The 18,254-nt window shown below is 54.5% G+C and overlaps 1 protein-coding gene across 8 annotated transcripts; it reads left to right on the top strand.

Moving 5' to 3' along the window:
- Positions 1-938: 938 nt before the first annotated feature.
- On the top strand, positions 939-18,175 carry LOC308178422 (uncharacterized protein). 8 transcript variants are annotated; one of them, XM_080557020.1, is made up of 15 exons: positions 939-3,112; positions 3,873-3,953; positions 4,449-5,574; positions 7,976-8,192; positions 9,361-9,518; positions 9,871-9,972; positions 10,777-10,974; positions 12,558-13,117; positions 13,755-14,013; positions 14,601-14,808; positions 15,688-15,830; positions 16,072-16,185; positions 16,370-16,573; positions 16,989-17,082; positions 17,896-18,175. In XM_080557020.1, the coding sequence occupies exons 3-15, from the start codon at positions 4,704-4,706 to the stop codon at positions 17,957-17,959; spliced, it is 3,192 nt and encodes a 1,063-aa protein (XP_080413146.1). In that variant the 5' UTR covers positions 939-3,112; positions 3,873-3,953; positions 4,449-4,703; the 3' UTR covers positions 17,960-18,175. The 8 variants fall into 8 exon arrangements, with proteins under 8 accessions (XP_080413146.1, XP_080413148.1, XP_080413144.1 ...); XM_080557022.1 differs by lacking the exon at positions 3,873-3,953 and having other exon boundaries at positions 939-2,512; XM_080557018.1 differs by lacking the exon at positions 3,873-3,953 and having other exon boundaries at positions 939-2,745.
- The last annotated feature ends 79 nt before the right edge of the window (positions 18,176-18,254 follow it).

The raw sequence follows: 18,254 nt of genomic DNA, 5'->3' as shown, positions 1-18,254 counted from the left end.
TGGGCCCCCATGGCCACAACAACAGGGCCCCCATGGCCACAACTGACTGCCCAGACATGGTAGCCACAGCTGACCACCTGGACGTGATGCCCATGGCCACAGGGAGCCCCTGCACCCCTCGGTGCTGCGGTGCAGTGGTGAGCACCCACGACCAAGCACGCTGTCGCTATCACCACAGCCACCACCCTGGGTCTGGCCACGTCCCTGCCATCCTTGCCACCTCACAGCACGGCCCGTCTGCTAAGGTACAGACCAGCCATGCTCCAAAACCCTCCTGAAGCAGCTTCCTCTGCTGAGGCTGTTTTTTACACTAGAAAAATGTGCCCTTGTATGTCATCTGAACTGTCCGTGTTTTTCCTGCCTTTAATAGCTCCAACCAACAGAGCTTATTCAGAATATGGGTAGGAAATACGTTCTGACATCACAGCACGTTCTCCTAATGAGGTGGGTAAAAGTTCTGCATGGCTGCAGACACTCAACCCATGGAGCTCTGCCTCAGCAAAGCTGCGCAGTGCTGGACGCTGTGCTCTGTACGCTGGAGAGCAGAGACGTGGCCGTGCCCAGCCAGCAGATATGGACACCCCTGAAAGCAGTGAGAGCCCAAGCTTCCCTCCTTGTGCTATGGCCCAGGGCCAGCCAGAACTGCCGGCCCTCATCCTGGCAGAGTGGACACAAAGAGAATTTGGGCATCTGCAGCGGTGCCCGAGTGCATCAGCCACGACTGGGACACAAGCAGGAGGCACGGCCCAGGCCCTGCCCCTCGCCTGGGGCCCTGTGGCTCCCAGCTTCCCGGAGCAGCCAGCAGAAGACCAGTTCAGTCCCCAAATCACCCTTGTTCTGCTTCCCCGCAGCTGGGGGCTGTGGGGAGGGGCCTGGCAGGGAGGAAAGCACTTTCTGAGTGCTCAGACTGGGCAAAGCGAGCCCTGCGCCAAGCACTCGGCAGAGGCAGGGGGCACTTGGTGTGGGCTGGGACCCGCTGCACGCGAGGCCAGGATCCCAACTGGGATTGTGACATCCCTATCCAGAAAGAGATGAGTCAGGGCCCCTCGGGTGAGGGTGTTTCCCCTCCCAAACAGCTCTCCACCATCCTTTGTGGTTCAGTGATTGCATAAACACAACGTCTCCAAACTCTGATAGTTAAACTGAACAAAATGTGCCAGGGAGAATACAGGCTTACAGTACAAAAGTGGAGATGTCGGGCAGGTCGGGGACAGCTTTCCCAGCAGAGAGCTCAGCTTGGCTCCCCGTCAGTGTGTAACGTGCCCCAGCCACGTGCCAACCACTCCCAGACCTGAGCGGGGCCCACAGTGCAGGAGCTCAGTGCACAGCCACGTGATGTGGGACCCTGCTGCTGCAGCCCGGTCCCCACCCCGGCAGGGGGGCAGCCACACAGCCTGGACCAGCAGCGATGGGAAGAGTCAGGGCCTTGGGGCACAGCACCACGCCGCAGACCTCACCAAGTGCACATCACGCCAGTGAGGCTCTATCTCAGATCAACCACCCTCATTTAGCAGCTGTGCAAAGTGCTCAGCCCCAAGCCCCAGTAATTAGCACCATGTGCTCCGAAGTTTGTTCGGCACTCAGATGGGAACTGCTCCAGCACCGCTTTGGGGACGCGGCCAGTCCGGCAGAATTGCAGGACGCTTGCTCTGTGGCTCGTCTGCTGGTGCGGGCACAGTGCTGGGGCTGCCCTGCGCCCCAAGGAGCCCTCAGGGCAGCACCCTGCCCCTTGTGGCTCAGCCTCTTCCCACAACTGCAGCTCCACTGAGGACACAGGCGGAGGCGGCCCTTCTGGCAGAGCTTCCCTCTTGCTGGAGCCCTGGTTTCCAGTTACAAGAGGGAGGAAGACACCAGGCTGATGAGTCACAGAAGCCCACATTTGGCCCTGCAGCACGAGCAGCTGATTTCTCTGCTGGTTGCTGAGCAGTGAGCAGGACAGCCTGCTCCCCGCAGCCTGCCCGCCCCACCAAGCCCTGCACCCACAGCAGCAGGGCAGTACCCACAGGCCTCCCCCAGTGAGGAGAACCATGGAAGGGGCCTGGGCAGCCTCAGGAGCAGGTGTGGGGAAGCAGGCCCTCAAAGCTGGTGGGGAGGAGGAGTTAGGTCGGGCCTGCCCCTCGCCAGGGAGTTGGGTCCCAGCATCACATGGAGGTGAGGAGGCGGCATAATGCCCCCCCGGCCAGGAAGCAGCGTCAGTGGAGACACAGCACTGGGGTGCAGTGGGTTGTGGGGGCCACAAGGACCGGTCCCCCTGGGAAAGCTCTGCCTGTGCCACCAGAGCAGGCTGGGCAGGGCCACCCAGCACTGCCACCAAGCCCTCCGGGTGCCAGTTCCCATGCTGGGAGCGGTGTGAGGAGGGACACCAGTGCTCTGGCAGGGCTGGCTGGGGAGCTCATCCGGGTGGGGAGGCAGGTCCACAACGCCTGCACATCCATCCGTCTGTCCGTCCGTCCATCCATCCATCCAGAAGGAGGAGGGCCGGGAAGAGCCACGGAAGGAGCTTCTGGGATGCGTGAGCTTATTTGGGGGACGGAGCCTTGTGAGGGGCTGCCAGCGACCTGGGGCACGCGCGGCTGACGTTCCGGGTGGGCACAGCACGGCTCGGCTCGGCGGTGCCCGGCGGGGGCCGAGGCCGTGCCGGGACCCGAGGCCCCCCCACCCCCGGCACCGCTCCCGCCCCGCCCCGCCCCGGTGCGGTCCCGACGGGCGCGGCGGCGGCGGCGGGTCCCGGGGCAGCGAGCGGCGGTGAGTCCCCGTCCCCCGGTCCCCGTCCCCCGGTCCCCGTCCCCATCCCCGTCCCCGGGGCGGCTGCGGGCCGGGGCTGAGCCGGAGCACGGAGCCGTGCCGGGAGGTGGCCGCTCGTGCCCCGCTGCTTGCCCGGCTCTGGGTTCCTCCGTTCCTGCTGTTTTCTCTCCTTTCTTGTGGCTTTCCTTGCATCTCACCCCCAGAGGGGAGCTCCCCTTTCTTTCTCTGTCCTGTAACTGAAATGGGGACAGAAACATGGAAATAGGGCACCGGCAAGGATGGGCTGCTGCAGAAGTCGGTAAAGTTTCTTTCGCTTCGGACCCAGCGCTGGGCAGGACCGAGAGGCTGCCGGAGGGGGACGTTAACAGTGAGTTTGGAGAAGATCCGTGCCTGGATGGGAAAAGAGATATTTTTGGTACCAAGCACCTACCAGGAGAGAGGGCAGCTCTGGGGCTGGTCCCACGTCGTGGAGGCACAGGGCACAGAGCAGGGGAGGCTGAGGGGTGCCCAGCACAGCAAAAGGGGGAGGCATTCTGGGGCAGAGCAGCTTACCGTCACCTCTCCATCAGGGTCCTTTCTTTTCTGGCTCACATCAGCTTCATTCTTATCATTTTTCATTTTTATCGCGGTTTTCTCCCATTTATCCTGAGCGTGGCCCAGGTGCCAGCTTTCAGCACGCCGTTAGCACGGCCAGCCCTGGTGGTAGCGACAAGCCGGGCCAGGCTGGCCTGCTGGCTGCTGCTGTCAGTAGCCAAAGCCGTGCTGCTGTGCTACCACTGCAGCTGGCACTGAACTAAAAGGACTGCAGGCGTCCACCCGCACAGCAGTCACCCCCTTGCCTCAGCCACGATGCGAAGGAGTTGGAGGGTTACGTGCGCTCCTCACCCATCAGCCCCAAGGGGGTACGGCCCCGCAGCATGCGGAAGAAACCTCTGCATGTCCAGTCTTGGCTGGCCAGGGGCTGGACTAACACAGGCTGCACAGAGTTTACCTGAACCCCTCAGGTGGTGGCACGAGGGTGTTCGTGGAAACCTCTGTAAGCGAGAGGACAAATTTTCCTTTTTTTTTTTTTTTTGTTTTTTCCACAAGCATCTTTATTTGTCATTTTCACACCGCTTATTCTTTAGACCTGGCTTCAGGAATGACTGAGTTGTGCGCTTTCTCACCGAGAAATCCATATGGGGAAATGGTGCTGCAGATCCCGTGGGGTGCGTTGCTGATGCGTGCGTGGTTCCCCCAACCCCTTGGCTGCATCTGCCGGAGCTGCAGCAGGGCCGAATTGGTTTGGTGGTCAGTGGAGCTACTCTGCAGTGGACGTGACAAGATTCTGCCACGGTCATCTGTCCTCCGCTGCATGGAGAAGATGGTTACTGCCATCTTTAGTGCTGCTTTGTGTTAATTCCCATGGAATAAATTAGACTCAGAGAAACAACTCTTAATACAGATACCACACAACGTTAAGTGTTCATGCAAATCTCAGAACTTTGAACACTGAAAATGGCTGGCTTTGTTCCATTGCAACCACTGTTAGGAATCTTGATAAACCTCTGAAGAAACACGGGGAGGAAAAATTAGAGATGTCCGCACATACTGGGGCTTTAAGGCCATTAAATTGCACTGTTGTGTTTCTGTGTTTCCTAACTAGTTTTTTTGTTTTGTTTTGTTTGTTTGTTTTTTCTCTCCCCCTCCCTCTCCTCTTAAAGGAGCTGAGCTGGGAAAACCTTGTTCAAACCATACCTTTTCCAGTCTGATTTTTGCAAGACCGCTGCTGTGCTTTGCAAACCAGAGCTCCGTAGAGAAGTGCCTCTTCCAGCGCCTCTTCCAGCCAGCAGCCAGGTCGGAGGCCTTGTCTTGCTGTCCTACAGCAGCAGCCCAGCAGCAGCAGTTTCTTTCTGTGCTGTCAGGACAGGCCTTTGCTCCTCTAGATCGGAACTGAAACAGAAATCCCAGCTATCGTCATGGGAGATGTCTGTCTGGTTGGATTGATGGTGCTTGTGTACATCTGGTTTCCCAAGGTTGCTGCCCAGAACCTCATAAAAAACCCCAGGGACCAGAACACAGAGCATACCCTCTTGATTAACGAAGTCAATGCTGACACTCCAGGAGTGGACACTTCTGAGTTTGTGGAGCTCTATCACACCAGTGGCCGAACGGCCCGTTTGGATGGCTACTATCTGGTTTTCTACAATGGCAATGGAAACCGAGCTTACAAAGTTTTGAACCTTCAGGGCAAGGTTACTAACGGCCAAGGGTTCTTTCTCATCGGGTCCCCTTCTGTGAACCCGGCAATACTGATTCCTAAGAACACTATCCAGAACGGCCCCGATGCAATCGCTCTGTACTATGGGAAAGGGAACTACAAGGAAGGCATGAACGTCACAAGTAGTGGACTGGTAGATGCCTTGGTCCATAAGACTAGGAAGATGGACAGAGCTGACACTCTGGTCAGTGTACTGACTCCTGGCAGAGATGCTTTTCTGGAGGACTCCACCTTCAGGAGCATGGATGAGTCAATAGAAAGGTGCCGCGGGGCAGATTCTCAGTGGATCTTCCAGGTGGCCGTGCCTACCCCAGGCACAGACAACCACTGCATCCTGACTTCTCAGCTGAATGCGTCTGCTGTCCTGATCAGCGAGGTCCATGCTGCCTCTTCTTCCGAAGATTTTGAGTTCATAGAGCTTCAGGGTCCCCATTCCACCATGCTGAGAGACATCGTTCTGGTGCTGATTGATGGTCAGACCAAAGACATTTATTTCAGCATGGACGTTTATGGCAAAACCTCATCGGATGGGCTTCTTCTGCTTGGTCCAGCACAAAGCAAAGCCCCAGGTAAGCACTGCACTTTCATGGCTATCTCAGCATTGAGGGAGCCATCGGCCAAGTTTGGGGCTGGAGGATACTGTCTCTTTTTATTGTGGTTTGGCATTCTGATAGATGGGTGAAAACATGAGCTCAGCACTCAGTAGCAGATAAAAGAGCTAATACTGCAAATTGAAAAAGAATTGCATAAAGCAAATAAAATATTAGAAATTATTAAGAGAAGAATTAAGAGGAGAAAAATGGAAGTCTTATGACACTGTATAAATTCATTATTTGCTTGCATCTTGTCTTGTGTGGTACAATGTCTTAATCTCATAAGGATATGTTAGGACTGCAGAAATTCAGAGAAGGTCAAGGATGGTCAGTGCTCTGGAAATGTTTCCACAGAAGAAGCAGCTAAGTATGCTAGCACTCTTCAGCCCAGAAAAGGGAACGCTTAGGAGTGCCATGGCAGAGGTTTTAGAAACGGGAGCAGCCTGAAGAAGATGGGCAGGGGTTGATTGATTGCTCTCCCATGTGGTACAAGAACTAAAGGGCATCAGAAGAAGCTAGAAGGTTGTGGTTTCGGGACAAGTGGGTGGAGGCAATGTGCTTCACAACAGGCAGAGCTGTTCAGGCGAGGAACCTTGTGAAAGATGGAAGTTCCCAAGTGCTTAAGGGGAAACCAGGAAGGTTCACGGGAGAGTCAGTCCTATAGATTTGCTGAACACACACAGCTGCATCCATCTGAGAAGGTTTCTGAGGTAGAGTTAGACAACATTCAGGGGAAGTATCATGTGTGTTCGTCGTCATCTTCCCCAGATACCTGGGTATGGTTAGGGTCGGTGGGAAGTGAACTTCTGTTCTGACCCATCCTGCTGTCTGCAGGCACTGCCTGGGGACGTGCTGTGCTACACCAACACAGACAGAAGGTGCCAGGAGGGACCTGGCTTGTGCCAGGGGACACCATCCTGCTGCTTGCCAGCCTGGCCATGCCACGTCCCCTTCCCCGCCCGTGCCTTCGGGCTGCTCCCAGCAGACACGGGCTCCCCCAGAAAAGCAGGAGGGCTGTTCTCTCGGTGTGCCCTGACCTGTCTGGGCTGTGCTGCCCTTGCTGCTTCCTCCTAGAACTTCTAGGCCACCAGAGGAGGAGGAAACGTCTCATTATTTTGGGCACTTCAGGGGAAGATGTTGCCAGCTGGAGACACTGACTCTGCAGCTGTCTTGTGCAATTCCCTGACTCATGATTCCTGAGTCAGGCTGTGTGTTCATCGCTCACAAACCCGGTTCCCATCTGTAATTCATGAAGTACCCAGAACTGTTGTTTCGCAGTCAGCAGACAGGATGCTCGACAAAGTCGAGCAAAGCTCAGACGATGGGGGAAGCTGAAGTGTTCTGCACTGAGGTTTATTGTCTCTGTGGCAGCTCTCCATCGCGTTTCGCACCAACGGGCTTAGCCCCAAATAATCCCGAACAAAAGAGCCCGTTCTCTGTGTGGGCTCTACTTTTCCCACCAGAAAAGCTGCTTTGCTTCTCCCTGGGGGCTGCCAGCAGCTGGTAGGCTTGGGGGGCTCCAAGGGATGCAAGGGCACAGCCAGCTGTGGGCTGAGCAGGACATTTCTAGACAGGGGCATGGGGGAGTGACCGCTCGTCCTTGCCTCTCTGCCCTGAGCTCTCAGTGCAAGGGGAAGCATGGAAATGGAAATGTCAGCAGTGTTGACAAGGAGAGCAGAAATGCTGCTGCTTACTGTGCTCAGCAACTCCCGCTGTGTGCTAGGGAAATAGCTGGGGAAATAGGGAACAGTACGTACAAGGAAGGAAATTGGGAAACTCCTCCAAATTTCAGCTTTAATGCTGTCTGCTGGTATCCTGGACCCTTGCTGAATAAGTTTGTGTATATATATGTGAGTGTGTGTTTGTAAAAACAAAACAAGGACAATTAGTGAAACACTATATTTTTTTAAATATTTTTGTGTACTATCAGAGTAATTGCTACCTTAGTGCTTAGTTCATCTTGCAGATGTCTTTTGGAATTAAAAAACTTCTGTAAACAACGTCACATCTGTACTTGTTTTCCCATTCCCCTTCTTATGCATGGACCAGCTTTTCTGTTCTGCGCCAGAGCAGCAGAATGGGTGCTGCTCACATTTCCTACTCCAGACCACGAATCTGGCCACCAACGGGGAAATTCAGGCTGTAAGGATGTGGGAAATGTTAGCGAGCAGAAAGAGGAGGCTGTGGGTGCCCAACCTGCACTGACCAGCCCACCCCAGACATTTACTGAGTTACTGCAGCTGAAGTGATGCTGTTTTCCTGCTTCAGAGGAATTGCTTGTGTGTGGCTCATGGAGCATCCCTCACGTCTGCTTTATGGGGTGTCGCTCACTTACGGCTTACCTGGCGTCATTGTTCCTTTCCTCGGTGGTGTGCAGTGGACTTGCCGTTCCCGGAGAACTCTACTCACCCTGTGCTCAGGGATGGCCCCAACGCCGTTGCCCTCTACAGAGGTAACATCAGCAGCTTTGCCCTGGGGAAGGTGCTGCCGACGGCTGGCCTGCTGGATGCCTTCGTGTACACGAACACCGAGGGGGTGAGCCCCGAGCTGCTGGAGACCCTGACGCTGGGCAGACCTGCCCTAGAGAGCACACGGTGAGATGGGTGGGGAGGAGGGTTTGCTGCTGCAGTGGTCCTTCCTGCTAGGGTCCGCCTTGCCCCGTGTCCCCAGCCCTCCGGAGAGCAGCGCAAGCTGCGAGGAGATCGAGGCTGCCGTGGGGAGGTCGGGGGTGGCGGGCGCATACGTCCCCAGGTGGCTCTTGACTTCTCTGAGACAAAGTGGCTCACTGCAAGCAGAGCCCTTGTGCAGTGAGTGCTGGTGGCATCTCGGGTCTCATCCCGTCCCGCCTGGGGCAGCAGGTTCCAGGCATCCCCACCCAGGCCCTTGTCAAGGCAGGGCTGGAAGATGGGTGCCACCTCCAGACCGGTCCTGTCCTCCTGCCAAGTCCAGTCCAGTCAAAGTGGGGAGGCATCCCCCTCTCAGCAGACCTGGCACTGCAGAATAAAGTATCTGGGGAGAAATCTTATGACCAAATCAATACTGTTTATTATTTTATTTTTTATTAATTTATTATTTATAAAACACTACTGGTGAATATCATAGATTTTTCAATACCACTTTCAAAAAGAAAAGGTTTTCCTTAGATTTAGCATGGAATTTCAGGTCAAAATGAGGATGAGGGAGGGACTTTGGTATCTCTGGTAGTGATGATGCTCACCTGACACAGGTGGAAATCCCTGCTCTGCTTCACCCAGACCAAGGCTGGAAGCTGGGTTACTCTTCATTTTAGTTGAGCCACTTTATTTTTTTCTGGTTTTTGAAGAGCATAGATTTTTCCCCAGTGAAGGTTAAAGGGAACATTACTAACCTCAGACTTTTGCGAGACACGAGGACTGTTTCCTTTATATTTGAGGCATATTCTGCTAACTAGAGAAAGAGAGGACAGTGGGTGAAGGGCAGTGAAGCGGGTTGAGGAGCAGAGGCAGTGAGGTGCCGCTCACATGAAGTTGCGTGTGTAGGACCAAGCAGTAAGTAAAAATGATTTGGGCAAGCTCTCATCTGTGATTTTGCTCTTGGGCTCTTTTTTTGGATAAGGAGGTACTGATGAGGATGGGATGTCTCTCCAGACCCTGTGAAGGGAGAATACTTTAAGTGCCTGGTTTCACCCTATGGTGCAGGCAGATGTGAGTGGAGGGTGAAAAGCACTCAGGTCTCTGGCTGGCAGGTTGTGTTTTCTCTCACGTACATGTCTGTTTCTTTCAGGCACCAGCTGGGAAATGTGTCCATGAGCCGGTGCAACTGCTGCTCTGTGACCCGGGACTCCTTGTCCTATGTCCTCAGCAGGCCTACTCCTGGCAAGTTCAATGATTGCCCCAGCAAACGCTTCAGCCAGATGGTCTCCTTCTGCCTTCTTGTAGCAGGTGGGTATTAGACGCCTCTTCTCCTCTAGGTGGAACTCCTAAGGACAAGAGCATGTGCTCAAAGCCAGAGCTGTCAGGACATCCCCTAGGGTTATGCTGGGGTACATGCAGATACACCAAAGGAAATACAGCCAGGGCATCTGACTTTTCTCAGCAGTATTGTTCTTCGTGGCCACATAGTCTGGGCTGAACTTCCCCAGTCTTCATTCTTGTACCCAACTGCTCTGGGTGCAGTGGAGCCATTTGGGCCCTTGGAGTGATGAGCAGGAGCTGAGTTGCACCATCCCAGAATGAGCTGGAACTGTGAATGAGGTTGGAGTGGCTAGGTAACAGTAGGCTTTTTGTTTCCTAGATTGCCAGGAGTGGCTCTCAAAGTCAGAAGAAATCCTGATGACTCTCGTCCAGGCCTTTGACCGATCCTGCAGCTGTGGAGTTTCTCCTGCCTACTTCAAAGGTGAGGTGGTCAGGAGTGGGGCAGCCCAGGGACTGCCAGGGGCTAATGCCCATCCACTCCTGATTTTCAGCCCTCGGTTCCCTACTGAATCGCATCCTCCTGGCTTGGATCCCAGCTAATCTGGGTGCTAGACTTGGTGCTGATCATGAAAGCATTGCGTGTTAGGCTTAGCATGGTGCTGTTCTGCAGTGTGCTCCCATCTGCAGCTCTGCCAGCCAGCGCACATCAGTGCTCATTTGCAGACCACCAGTTATTTTGTCCTTGAGCATTTGCTGTCAGACAGATGTGGCAACAGGGCTGATGTCTCAACTGAGTTTGTTGCCTAGCTGGCTTTGTGATCCATATGAATTAAACCAAGTTTTGGCAGAAATGCAAGTGGACTTACTGGTCTGTGTTGTTTTTCTGATGTCCCTGCTAGATTAGTATGCAAGTGTGATGAGCACATGCAGATACATGCAGAGAAGAGCCATGACTTTATAGCATGCATTGTCAGAGATAATATGTTCAGCTCAAGATGTTTAGATGCCCCAAAGTGATTGTTCCGTTTGCTGTTGGGGCTGCAAGGCTTCTGAAAGGGTGAAGATGTACCTGGGTGGGCTGCGTGACCTGGTCCCAGGCATGGGCAGACGATCTGCAGGGCTCACAGCATTGCACTGACAGCACAAGCTGCACAACCAAACCCTTCCCCTGCGTCAGTCTGACCAGGAGGGAGACAGGAGTTGGTGAGCTCTGTGTCCCTTCCAGGAGAAAGTGCGTCTTCGGAGGGGTGATGGCACTGAGGCAGTTCTCTGCTTGCCTCTGCAGATTCAGAGGTGGCCTGCCAGGACCTGGGGCTTGTGTTCACCACCCTGCTCACTGCAAAGTCAGAAGACCAGCTGAGCAGCCTGCTGCTAGCCTTCAACACCTTCCTGGAGAGCCCCAGGGTTGTGAGTTTTGACAGAAGGAATATCACAGCAGAAAGCTCCTGCTTCAAGGATATTAACGTGCCAGACTTACCTCCAGGTACCAGTCATCATTCATGTATGTTGAGGGACACCGTGTTTGAGGGTGGGCGTGTGGATGTAGCTGCCCAGAGCAGGGAGGTGTGCCTCCCTGCATTTCCCTATCTGACAAAGATCCCCTCCAATTCTATCTCATCCAGCTACTACGTGTTGCTCATTGTCATATTAAGTGACATGGACGAGGGTATCGAGCACACCCTCAGCAAGTTTGCAGATGACACCAAGCTGAGTGGTGCAGCTGATACACCAGAAGGAAGGGATGGCATCCAAAGGGACCTGACAGGCTGGAGAAGTGGGCCCATGTGAACCACATTAGGTTCAACAAGTCCAAGTGCAAGGTGCTGCACCTGGGTGGGGGCCATCCCAGACGTGAGTGCAGACTGGGAGAAGAACTCACTGAGAGCAGCCCTGTGGAGAGAGACTTAGGGATTCTGGTGGACGAAAAGCTTGACATGAGCCAGCAGTGCGCGATTGCAGCCCAGAAGGAGAACTGTGTCCTAGGCTGCATCAACAGAGGGGTGGGCAGCAGGTCGAGGGAGGTGACTGTGCCCCTCTGCTCTGCCCTTGTGAGGCCCCACTTGGGGTCCTGCATCCAGGTCTGGGGCCCCCAGCAAAAGAAGGATGTGGGGCTGTTAGAGTGAGTCCAGAAGAGGGCTACAAAGATGATCAGAGGGCTGGAGCACCTCTCCTATGGAGAAAGGCTGAGAGAGCTGGGCATGTTCAGCCTGGAGAAGAGAAGGCTCTGGGTAGACCTCACTGCGGCCTTTCAGTACTTAAAGGGGGCTTATATAAAGGATGGAGAAGGATTCTTTAACTGGGTAGATAATGATAGGACAAGGGGGAATGCTCTTAAAAGTAACAGAGGACAGATTTAGACTAAACATTAGGAGGAAGTTCTCCACTGTAAGGATAGTGAGGCACTGAACAGGTTGTCAAGAGAAGCTGTGGGTGCCCCATCCCTGGAGGTGTTCGAGGCCAGGCCAACCTGATCAGGGTGGCATCCCTGCCCATGGCAGGGGGGTTGGAGTTAGGTGATCTTTAAGGTCCCTTCCAACCCCAGCCATTCTGTGATTCTGTGATCTAAAATAAAAGCAAACTGTTGTTAGAGTTATTAGGCAGAGTATTGCCAGGACATTTGTAAGGGGTCTGGAGCACACAAATTAAAAAAAATAATAATAAAAAAGGGGGTTTATGGTCAAAACGATATTCAGCTCCTTTATTTTACTGGTGTCCGTATGCAGACAAGCTGCGAGGAGCCACAGAGGGAGTTTCTTTACTCTCCTGTGTTTCCTCTGGGTGCAGGGACACCACTACAAGCTGCGTGTGAGAGGCAGCTCCCATCACCAGCAGGGCACCAGGCTCACGGAAGGCATGGCACAGCCTGGCTCCCTGTGGGTGCTGCAGAGGCCCATGGGGATCTCTGCGCATTGTTGCAAGAGGAGGAATGTGTGTGTTGGGATGCTGGGCCGGCATCCCCAGTCTTCTGCTCAATTTGGTCACACCCCAGCAAAATAGAGTGCAAAGCTGTTCTTTGCCCAGGGTGCTGTGCTTAGGCCCACGTTCATGACATTTCTGCTTTCCAAGGTGTCCCATCACAGGTTCCAGAGGGGACTCGAGAGCCCTCTAGACAAGTGGGTGAGCTGCTCATCAACGAGGTGAACCCAGACAACCCAGGGGGAGGAGAGGACGCAGAGTACATAGAGCTCTTCTACACTGGACGGACATACTTTGACCTCCAGAGATACTGGTTGGTCCTCTACAATGGCAAAAACAGCCGGGCCTACCGGGTGTTGGACCTATCCGGACACCACACGGACGAGCTGGGTTACTTCCTGGTGGGAAGCAGCACCATGCGCCCAGCACCCATGGTCAGGCTGCCCCCCAACACCATACAGAACGGGGCCGACGCCGTGGCTCTTTACTACAGCAACAGCACCCTCTACACGGTGAACATGGCTGTGACCGCTGAGGGGCTGGTGGATGCTCTGGTGTACACATCCCGAGCGGATGAGAAGGCAGAGAAGCTGCTCCAAGTGCTGGTACCGGGGCAGAGCATCCTTTACGAAAATGATTCTCACAGCACTGAGGATGAGTCTTTGAGCCGCTGCCACAGTCTGAGTGCAAGACTCCAGAGCAGCTTCCAGGTGGGTTGGTGGCAGATGTCTGTACTCCAGCTATAGCCACTGGAAAAGAGATAGTTGTGTTTCGGTATGGCCTTGATTCGGGAAAGCGAGGCGTTCTGGTGACACGGTAGCACAGCACTTCACATCCCTGAAACTCAGCTTCCCGTGGGCCAGCGTGTGAAGGACCTGCCTCGACCACTGCTGTGATTGATTTGCATTAATTTGTCCTGACTGTTCTTCCTGTTTCTAAGTGTCTAGCTTCAGATAGTTCCCCTGAGGGAACGCTGGCAGAGTATGTACACTTCTGTACAAAGCTGGGTACGGGCAGGCTTTGATGTTCCCCTGCTGATGTCCTCTGGGGTCAGGCCGGCACAGAATGCTTGGGTCAAAAAACAAGGCAATGAAAGAAGCAGAAGAGGTCTGCTGGCAGCAGGGAGGTGCTGAGTGGGCCCTATGGTCATGTTCAAAGGGATGTTTGCAGTGCGAGCGGACCCCACGTGGTGCTGGCAGGGATGGGACCCCTGGCGCAGCTGGGGGGAGGCAGAACCGCCGTGTCCCTGTCAGGCCTTACCATGCCCCTGTGGGGGATATGTACAGGCAGTAGGGATGTGAGCAGTGGGATCAGTGGCCATGGCAGCAGCTTTGTGTCTCCCCATAGGTGACGGCAGTGACACCGCTCGGAGAAAACTCCTGCGGCGGCCCCCACGTGCCATCGCTGCCTGCTGTCCGCATCAGCGAGCTGGGGCTGGCAGGTGGCGGGGCCAGCGGCTTTGTGGAGCTGCAGGGGCTGCCGGGGACCAGCCTAGATGGCCTCAGCCTGGTCATCTTCACCAGCCAGGAGGGTGCCGCTCATGGCAGCATCCCGCTGGGTGGCAACCTCGGCGCCTCAGGCCTGCTGCTGCTGGGCGGCAGGAATGGTGAGACGGGGGAGTGTGGGGAATCTCCGCTCATCCTCTGATGGTCTGTTACTTCTGTCTTTTCTCCCTCGGCCATTCTATTATGTGTTTTCCAGTGTTTGTTCCTCCACTGGGGCTCTGCCAAGCGGGGAAGGTGGGAGGACTGGGTGCTGGGACTGGGGGCCTTGGGGGAAGCAGGGCCGCTGGGGCTGGTTGAGCCCACACCCTCTGCTGCTGCTATCTCCCCCTGGCCCTGCCACAGCATTGCCTTGGCACATCTGTCTTGTTTTTTGTTGTTGGTGGTGGCTTTGTTTGTTTTTTTGTTGTCTGTGTGTGTTTTGTTCACCTTAAACTCTGGCTGGCCTGCATGCAGAGAGCTCTACGTCTCAGAGGAACCTTGGGCTTTTCAGAAATAGGCCTTCACAGCAAGCAGTCCCTTCTCTGCAGCTGTGCTTTGCCCCGCTCACCATCACTATTTTGTCTCACGTTTCTACCCTTGGAGCTCTCTGCTGAAATGCACTCCTTTTCACCAGCTTCCCCTGTCAGGCTCAAGGCTCTGCCTAAACCTGTCTAGATGTTCACCCTGTGTATTCTCCTGGCATTTCCAGATGGAACAAAACTGATGTTTGAGGACATTGCTGCTAGCGAAGGCTCCAGCGCTATTGCTCTGTACAGCACCAGCGTGATTCCTAGTGGCATGAAGGCAACGTCAGAGAACCTGGTGGATGCCCTGGTGTATACATGTGGGCCAAGCATGGTGGGAGGACACTTGGATGTCCTCGGCCCATTGTACGCTGTGCCCTGCAAGGATGACAGGTGAGGTCACTTCTCTGGAAAACATCTCCGGGTTCTTGGTGCTCAGAGCCTCAGTTAGCACATCACTGAGCTTGCTGCCTTGTCCTGTGTGACTGGGTGTATTCGCCAGCCTTGTGAGGGAAAACGGAGAGGTGGGGAGCACATCACAATGGAAAATGCTTCCTCTGCTTTGGTGTGGGGAACTGAACTTTGTTATTGCACTGCTCGCGTAACTTGCTTCTCCCAGGGGATGTAAATGGCATTGCATGAAGGAGTGCAGCCTTTACAAATAGCAACTGCATACACTTCTTTGCCAAACTTTTCCTTCTATTTCTTTATTTATTTTTAAATCCCAGTGAGCAGAACAAAACAAAACCTGGCATCCCTTTCACTCCAACATGGCCTTTGCTTAACAACAAATGGGATTGAGCCTTTCTCTTGGTGGGAGTGCTAGCAGAGTTTCTCCTGTCCACGAGGTCACCTCTTTTAGTTAAATCTGTCATCCTCATGTCCTCTGCCTCGCTGTCCCACCTGATTGACGGAGGCTCTAAGTTTGCAGCCTGCCCCTGTGAGCACACATGCACAGAGCCACAACCGTATGGGTCCTATTTTCCCAGGAAATAGAGATCTCCGGCTTCTGGTTAGCTTAAGCATGCACTGAAATACCTTCACCAGAAACCAGTCACATCAAATGGGTTTGCTGTGGCCAAGCTCAGGTCTGATGGGGTCAGCTGGACCTGTCTCTGTGACAGCCCTGCAAAGGCTGATGTCACCTCCAGCAAACTGTTCGTCATCCCCAGCAGTGTCGGGCATGGGGGCATGGGGTGGGATTTGTGGATGAAGCCTTGAAGAGAGGTGTGAGAGGCACTGCTGAGCTCAGATTACTTTTCTGGGGGACAGGCCCGTGTCCCTGAGTCGCTGCCCCTCCGGTGATGCCAGCGCAGAGCTACAATTTGCCATCTCAGAGCCTACCCCTGGTGTGCAGAACAGCTGTCCACAGGATGCCTTTGCCGTGGGTCTGGACTTGTGCTTCCTGACACCCAGTAAGCAGGGCTGCATGCACCCCCGCCCCCCATACCCCTCAGGGCGTCCCCCACACCCCCATACCCCCCAGGATGGGGACCCTGCTTCCTTCCCTGGTGTGTTGATGCGATGGAAAGCACACCACTATCCCAAGCAGGCAGCCTTGCTTGCAGTTTTGGTGTGTGGAGCGCAGTTGGGAGGCAATCAGCAGGCCTAAGCTGCATCCAGGCAATTGCTTCTCCACTTCTCCTCGTCCCTTAGACTGCTCTGCCTGGACCGTGCACCACAGAAGGACACTTGAAAGCTTTAGAAGGGTCTTGATGATCTCCCTGGAGGAGGAGTGCTCCTGTGGCGTCTCTGAGCTCTACCTGCAAGGTCAGCGCCCTGCTCCATTCGCCTGGTTTGCAGTGCCCCCCCTTGCCCACACTGCTGGCGCCAGGCAGGGAGAGTTGTGTCCCTGCCCTGCTGGAGGGGCCAGGAGGTCTCATCTTCAGGAGGCAGTCCCTTCTGCAGCAGAAGGGCTCCCCCCTGTTCAAGGTGCCCTGGTGCTTCTCCACAGGGCTGAACCTGACGTGTGTGAACTCCGTGGTGAAGGTCTCGGGCCGGGTGCGTGCTCGGCTGCCGATGCAGCAGCAGTCCATTGAGAGCTGGCGCCGGGGCCTCCTGGCCAGCCCCCACCCCTTCTCCGTGGATGGAAGAGTGCTGAAAACCAGCCCTGAGTGCATCGCCCCCAGAAGCACACCAGTGTCATCACAGAGCAGTTGTGAGTTGGGAGCAGAGCTGTGCACGGGGACCTCCACCCAGCGCCACCAGCGGGGCTGAGGCTGGGCTCAGACATCTGGTGCTACTGCTTACACAGAGCTGTCTTGTGAAACTGAGGGGTTGTTAGAAGAAACGTAACGATGGCTGGCTTCCCCTGGTGCAAGGGGCAATGGGGTAGTCACCCTGCCATGTCCATGTCCCTGGAAGTTCAGCTGCCATGTCCCCTGGCAAGGCTGGGGCAGCCCTGTGCTGCTGGGCGCAGAGCAGAAGTCCTAAAGCCAGCTGCTCGAAGCTGGCCAAGGCTGGAGCAGGAGCACTGCGGAGTGTTTGCAGGGAGGTGAGGGGGGACGTGGGGGGGCTGGAGCCGGCTGGGCAGGGTCCTGACTGCAATGCCCCATCTACCTTCACACCCTCAGCCTTTCCGCGCAGCTGGGAGATCGCCCTGTTGGTCGTGGGAGCTCTGCTGCTCGTGCTCTTGCTGGTTGGCCTGGCGTTGCACCTCATCAAAAGGTAAGAAATGGTCATTAAGGTTAAGGAAATAATTGATAAAGCCGTGGGTGGCACCAGGTGTGTCACTGAGCACGGCGTGAAGCCCATCGGCCTCGCTTACAATATGTTGTGGGGGAGAGCAAATTGCTGAAGGCTTGTGTACAAGGGGCAGTGAGGCAAAGAGCTGCTCCTTTGAGCAGACCGGGAAGTTACGGGTGGTTTAGGATAACCTGGAGAGGAAACAGCTTCCATAGTATAGCACGGCACCATTTTAAACAATTACTTGGTGGCCCTGGTGTTATTAGCAGGTAAACAGCTGCTTAACACTTGAGTGGTCAAAACCAGTGTTAGTGAGTGTGTTATTTAGCCAGCTTAGGCGATTTATTGTGGTGAATATTCTGTGATCTTCTTTTATTGTTGGCTAGGATGCTGCTGTGCAGGTGTCGGAAGTTTGGAAAGTTCTTAAAACACATTTGGAGAATAGAAAAAACTCTGTATTTTATAAAGGAATGTAAAAAATACTTTAAGTCAGGCTTAAGGAATCTCTCAGAAAACAGTGTGGTTTAAAGTTGACCTACATGTGCCAGATGTTGGTAGGTGTTCTGCCCTGTTTTTCCCCAAAATGCTAGAAGACACTTTAGTAAACTCTGTGCCTGCTGAAAGCTGGTCATCCAGCCTTTTTATTTTAAGTGCAAAGCTGAGACGCAGCTTTAGTATCACTGGGTGAGATCCTGGCACCCAGACACAGGAGGGGAGATGGGATTGTCACTCACTGCCTTCTGCAAAAGAGCAGAGCAACTCATTTTGCCTTTTACTTTGTCCATTGCTTTTCAGACGTCCCCCAAATTACACCAACATTGAAATGAACGACTGCAGGGAGATGGCAGCAGACTTCTAATGCTCCCAGGCACGGCTGCAGTGGCAGAACCACCTCCACCACCAGGGCCGGACTTGTGCGTGCAGGCGGCAGAGCGGCTGTTCTGCTCCCTCCTCCTCCACCGTTGCTGCAAGGAGCTGTGTATGTATACATGGGTGTGTGTACACAGACACACGCCTTTATGTACATGTGTCTATATAGAAGGTTTGGAGAAACAGGCTGGTGAACAACTTCTAAGTGAACTTTGTGCTGACTGTGGTGTAACCAGAAAGAAAGACGTCTCCTTGGCTGACACACACCCCTGCTGCAGCCAAAG

This window comes from Anser brachyrhynchus (assembly GCF_964034855.1).
Source record: "Anser brachyrhynchus genome assembly, chromosome: 15".
In the NCBI taxonomy this organism is placed as follows: Eukaryota; Metazoa; Chordata; class Aves; order Anseriformes; family Anatidae; genus Anser; species Anser brachyrhynchus.
Note: the sequence above shows the minus strand (reverse complement) of the source record. Positions and strands in the feature narration are given on the sequence as shown.

Bases quoted from the DNA above. Each gene is read 5' to 3' on its own strand.
- LOC308178422 (XM_080557022.1), top strand. From the start codon at position 4,704: ATGGGAGATGTCTGTCTGGTTGGATTGATGGTGCTTGTGTACATCTGG. The intron at 14,809-15,687 runs GTGAGGTCACTT...TCTGGGGGACAG, and splicing joins GTGCCCTGCAAGGATGACAG to GCCCGTGTCCCTGAGTCGCT. The intron at 17,083-17,895 runs GTAAGAAATGGT...ATTGCTTTTCAG, and splicing joins GCGTTGCACCTCATCAAAAG to ACGTCCCCCAAATTACACCA.